Source organism: Rhea americana, unplaced genomic scaffold (genome assembly GCF_003343005.1).
Source record: "Rhea americana isolate MKP2758 unplaced genomic scaffold, rheAme1 scaffold_27, whole genome shotgun sequence".
NCBI classification, from domain to species: Eukaryota; Metazoa; Chordata; class Aves; order Rheiformes; family Rheidae; genus Rhea; species Rhea americana.
Window position 1 is genome coordinate 6,586,781 of NW_028186390.1, and position 6,000 is coordinate 6,592,780.

Here is a 6,000-nt window from a genome sequence, read left to right on the forward strand (position 1 = left end):
TGGGACTGCAGCTAGCTCTCTTCAATACTGCAGAATTTTTTATGCACGCCAACAAAGACTGGGATTGCTTTAGACAGCAAACACAACAAAGTTAAAGTAATGGGCTGTACAGAGGGCAAATAGGAATACATATTTCTTCCTCATAATAGAAAATCATGAGGATGTTGAGTGAAACTGAAAGTTAATAAATTTAGAATTGATCATTTTGAAGAATTCCTCTTTTAAATCAAGTTCACAGAATTTGCTGTCTTGAGAGAACAGAAAGACCAATATTATCTCCAAAACAGTTAGAATGTATTTTCATAAGAAAAATATACCCTTATGCTTCAGAATACAGAACCCAGCTCTGCTGACTCTGTAGCAGCCTGAATCTGCMCTCAGCCAGGACTACGGTATGCTCCCCAGCAGCTTGCGGCAAACATCACTGTACGCAGGCAGGAGCATGAAGTGATGAAACCACCAAGATTACTCAAGCAGTTAAATCTGAAACCTAAGTGCACTAGATGAAAGAGCTCTGCAACTTGTAGGACCAAATTTTAAGATAACAATGGATTATTTGGGCCACCAGTGTGATTTCCCACCACCTAGGATACTTGTTTGTGAAACRCTTTTTTTGGTACTGGTATTCTCTAGGAATTGCCTCTGTATATTCTTAATGGTGAGATCTTGCACATCTAAAGTCAGGTTGGTGAATTGCATTTAACAAGAACTACCCAGCAAAGAGATGAAGGAGCCTATCTGATTAAGGAAGATCTCATCCACTTCAACTATATAAAAATTCACTGCTACAAACTCTGATCTTTTTTCCCTAGACAGCATCACCCTGATATGTGAAGAGAGATCAAAAAAAAATGGGCAGACTGGTGGGTAGAGCAAATGTACAAAAGCAACGCTTGAAGAAGTCTTTATTAGTTAATGCTGCTTTTATCTCAGAGGTCCCCTACACAATCCCACTTGTTAGCAACTCCTAATGGATGACAAGTGAAGAGAACTGGGACAAGGTGGAGGGCAGCATTGCTCTAAAAAACTGAGCAATGATGCCAACCTTCGTGAGAGAATTTACTCTCTTCCTTCATCTTACTCCTGGAGGAAAAGATGTTTTTCAGATAAATCCCAGGATTGTTCTAAAAGAAGTGAACTGGAACATGGGCTTCTCCCTGTTGGTTAATGACTTGAACATCACGTTGCAAAAAGAGGAACACAGTTGAGATATGGTACTTAGGAAACCTCTCTCCACGCATTAACAAACAAATATGTTCTTCTACTGAAGATGCACTGTAAGCACCAGAACATATCTGACAGGGTGGATTGCAGAAGGTAAGGTCTTCCGTTTAACAGGTGAAGATTGGCGCTATTGGAGATGGATGAGAGAACTATCTCCTGGCACCAGCAAACAGCTTTATAAACACATCACAAATTTGGATTCCAGAATTGGTTTTGGGCCACCTCCTTTCCCCTGGCACAGGAAAGCAACTGGGAAAGAACCACTACCATTTCTTTGGTGCAGAAAAGGTTACTTTACAAAAGTGCTCTTTTGAAAATGGGAGTTTCTTCCTCATCTCGTAGCATTTTTTAYGGGAGATTAGCAAGGAACAAAATCTAGTGAAAAAAATGAATGTGGCTTTCCTGTGTTCAATACCTTSCTGTTTCTGCCACAGGAGAGGAATTGTCAGCAAAATATAAAAAAGGTAACTTCTCTGTCCCCAAAACCAGGTCATGAATTTTCAGATTTAAATCTCTCCAGGGCCTCRGGTTTTTTAATCACTGAGATAATACAGACCTTCAGAGGGAACATTTTCTGCCTCATCTGAGGAAACTCAAGCAAGGCCTGATGATTTAAGTGGTGAGCATCTTCAGCCCCACTGGCCAAACACCTCAAGTAACAGAAGTGCCACAAACATGTCTGTGCATCACCCAGTGCACTGCTCTCCATGACTAAATGCTTCATTACTTTCTTTCATCCAACTTGATTATTCAGTCCATTCTGTATGAAGTTCTTCAATACTCATTTGCAGCTAGATAYGAGAAAATGGTAGACTGCTACTCAGAGAAGTAGATTTTTCCACAAGTTTACATCTAAGCAATACCCTTCTCTATCTAGGAGCAYAGAAGGATGATCTGATACTTTTAGTAAACTAGAGGTCACAGAAGCCCCCTAAAAACAGCAAATMTCAGTATGTGACAGGGACATCTGAAAACACCAATTCTCCTTTCATAAGAAGAGGGCTAATGTTGTAGTCAAAGTACAAAAACTGAATACRTGTTAATAATTGGTCATAAATACCAGATCATCTTTTAAATTGCAAACTCGTGACTGCCAATTAAGGAAAACATGTCTGATTTATTTTGTTCATCAATTTTTCATTAATGCTGGTTAAATACAAGACCATTAAATGTTTATGAAAGTACCGCATTTTTAGGGAATTCCTCCTTAATTTTGAGCAAAGCAATTGCTCAGAGTATTTTATTTTATTTTAAGTAAGTAAAAATATCATCTTACCAAAAGAGCTAGCTCTATCGTGTCAGCAAAAAAATAAGCAAGTTGAGCAGTGAACAAGGTCTGGTCTTCATATATTTCATATATTTATTTGTTTTTGAGGATATGTTACTCTCTGTCAAAGGGAATAATTATTTCTGCAATTATTAATAAGTCAATCCAGTCAATTTTCCTTTTTGAGGTGCAAGGGCTAGTATGCATGCCTGCTAGCAGTGGGGCTGCTGTAAAGYCACACAGCATCATAGAACTCCAAGCATTAAGCAAAGAAATGAATAACAAATCAGGCCTAATTAAAAATTATTTAAGTCATTGCATTCTAAGTTTTGGAATTTTAATAAGGCTGACCATTATCACACTGAAAGCCAGAGAGAGATAGAGAAAGCATTCAGGAGACAAAGATTTATCACATAGTCATACAACATATGGAATTAATCTAGTCTTGCCAGAAATTATAAATCTACTGTACGAAAACTCTGCTTTTAAACTGGCTCACAGAAGTAAAGTTCTCATCAAGTTGATAATCCATGTTATTAAGAAGAAACAAAATCAGGATCTTCACTTTATTGTTTACCTCATTCTTACATTAGCAATAGCATTTTATACTTCATTATGCCCAGCAGTAACACATCTGTGTTAGAAAGGACAATAAYAACTTTAGTGACACGTTGCCTACCTACAGTAGCTGTCACCTATAATGAATTAGTATTACTAAAATTACACTAATCAGCAAAAGCCAATGTTAAGAGTGACAGCAACAGGACGGAAGTAGGACTATCATTCAGAGATTTGAACAGTTTAGTCCAAATCATATAACTAATCTCTTTCTATATGCCAATTCGTAGAGATCACAGGCTATGTRTGCTACTACCTATAGTACTTACCTACTCCTGTAGATTACTGTGTAACTACACTTAGCAGATCCATATGCAATTACCATGCAACCTGCACTGTGGTTTAGAACACAAATAATTACAAATAACGACGAAAGGACAGCTCTGTCATGACATAATACTCACCATGCATTTAAATGGTTATCCTGAGCCTACTACACTTGCTTGTATTAGAAATCCCTACCTGAATCATGAATCAGGTCCAGATTCAGTATTTCCAACTGGCAGTTTCTGGATCTAGTCGAGTGATTTAAAGGCGATACCACCTCTGATAACCTCTCAGTTGAGACACATAAAAGAGATTTCACCTCCTTACTGTATGTGCCATGACACAGAAAAGTTTGTCTATTTTGTTTTCTKTTTTTTTCCTCCCAAATAATAAAGTGTTGCAGAGATGTGCAAGAAAGATGACGTTCTAGTCATTTCCTATTTTTATGTATGGAAAAGTAACAGCACAAGGAAATAACCCCTGGATAGCTATCTCTGAGCAACAAGTTTTCTTGAGCAACAATAAAAATTACTCAGCTGCTAATACAGGAAAGCTGTTTTCAGCATTATTACAAAACTGCTCTTGGGTGTCCATGCAATTTTACTTGAAGTTTTGAGTTCACCTACTCTAATTTTCATACCATTTCAGAAGCAGTTCTGTAAAAGTTATTAACAGTGACTGTAACCATTTCCTTTTATTAATGCAGCAAAATTCCCAGAAGAAACTTCATGGCAAGTTTCACCCTACAGAGTCAGTCTGTGATGCTTGTGGATCACTGCTTTACGAGATATGGTGAAGACAAAAACAGACAATGCTAACCATTTTGCAACTCAAATTCTCAAAAAAAATCCTTTCTGATTATGCAAGATGGGTTAATATTGACTAAAATTATTCTAAAATAATTCTAAAAATATGTAAGAAAACAGCAACAAACTACTATCCTTAGAACTGAAAGCACACATAAAAATGCAATACCMGTGCAGAACCTTAGAAGTCCAACCAGCACCCCCTGAAGCTCACCTGAGACTGCGAGATCGAGGCCTCAAGGCTGGAGAGTGGCGCCCTTCCTCATCGGTGATACTCTCGGTACTGAAATGCTTTGTCAGGAAATGGAGTTCGTCTGCCGTGGGCTGAAAGGGCAGCTGGTGCAGCTTCTCCTGAGATGAGCATGATGACTGAGTACAGAAAAAAATACAGAAAAGAAATGCACTAAACGCATGCATAGGGGTCAGCTAATGAATGGAAGAGGAACGGATTCTGCCAAACACTGCACACCGCAGGGGAAAAGAAAGCTACTTATCAGACCAGGTGCCTCTTTTTATTGGTCTCATGAGGCTAAGCCAACCTGTACAGACAGTGGCAGAGCTGGTGAGATTGGAACAACTTTGGGAGCAGAAGGAGGGACTGGTACTTCTCCTTCTGGAACCATTATATCCGATCACGAAGGCGATTTCCTGCAAGGAGATGGGAAGAAGGCACATTCATAGCAGTGCTCCTCTGGAAAGGACGAGGAGGTTCCTGGAGTGGTGAGCAACTTTCTTTCCTTTTCCCTCATGCTCTCTTAGCTCAGGAGTTTCACTGGCATGCAGAATGCTATGGAGCTGTGTAGGCAGGAGAGTTATTACTGATCACTGGCTCTCATTGGAAATCRCTATTGTAAATGGTCTGGATTTCACTTTTCTCCTTCTTTCCCCACAGACTTCTTCCCTAGTCAAGCAGGCAATAGTAGTATGGATGTAGCTGACTTTGCATAGTTGTGAGATGAACAGTTTCCCCCKTTCAGCTGTTACAGAGTTACACAGTTTATTCAACTTTAAGTAAGCTGATGCACTTATATAACGTGTCCTGGGACAACGACAGACATTAAACAGACTTAACTCTTGAACCTCAAGAAAACTGAGGTTCAACTAAAAYCAAGTGGAAAGCGTGAAAAGGAATTTGGGCAACAAATTGAAAACAGGGTCTTCATGGGGAAAAAGTCGCAGGTCAACTAATGAATGCAGTTTTTCTTGTGTGTTTTTTTTAATATCCCTTACCACCTTACAAAATGAAGCTGTTGTATTATGTCAAGACAAACTAAGAAATCTCTCTTTTTTTTTCAAACCACAGCAGCACCAAATAACACCACTGGGCCTGATAAAAATGCAATTCTAATCTAAGTGCCAAAGCTCCCTATCAACCTGATGAAATTTATTGCAYATAATTTTCAAGTGGAAAAACTTATCTTTTTTCTACAATAACACTCATTCAAGCTGGAAAGTAGAGTCCTAGCACTAGAAGTAACAATGCTAGGGAATTATGCATGATTTAAAATGAATGACCGAAGTTTTCACTCAGCTAGCATCCTTTTCTACACTTACTTGCTATTGGTGGCCTTCAAAAGAAAAAAAACAACAACAACAACAACAAAAACTGACAAGTATGGCCAAGCAGGGAAAGCCAAATGCTGACAAGACTGTTCACTGAGTCCTGCATCTTTTCAATGCTGGTAGCAAAGAAAACATACTTTGAATTCTGCTAAACTAGGTGTATCCAAATTTGTCAAGAGAGTTAACAGTTACACTTGAACCGGAAAGAAAAGGGAAAAGGGAAAAGGGAAAAGGGAAAAGGGAAAAGGGAAAAGG

The 6,000-nt window shown here is 38.7% G+C and overlaps 1 protein-coding gene across 13 annotated transcripts in view; it reads right to left on the reverse strand.

Annotated features, from left to right (window-relative positions):
* MAST2 (microtubule associated serine/threonine kinase 2) overlaps positions 1-6,000 on the reverse strand; it is a 194,870-nt gene that overhangs the window by 41,951 nt on the left and 146,919 nt on the right. For 10 of the 13 annotated variants that reach the window (XM_085308114.1, XM_085308109.1, XM_085308112.1 and 7 more), the window contains one exon: positions 4,397-4,551. The exons of the other annotated variants lie outside the window; for them this stretch is intronic. In XM_085308114.1, the coding sequence (XP_085164240.1) occupies positions 4,397-4,551 (155 nt within the window). The remainder of the gene's footprint in view (positions 1-4,396; positions 4,552-6,000) is intronic. 13 annotated transcript variants of the gene reach the window in all.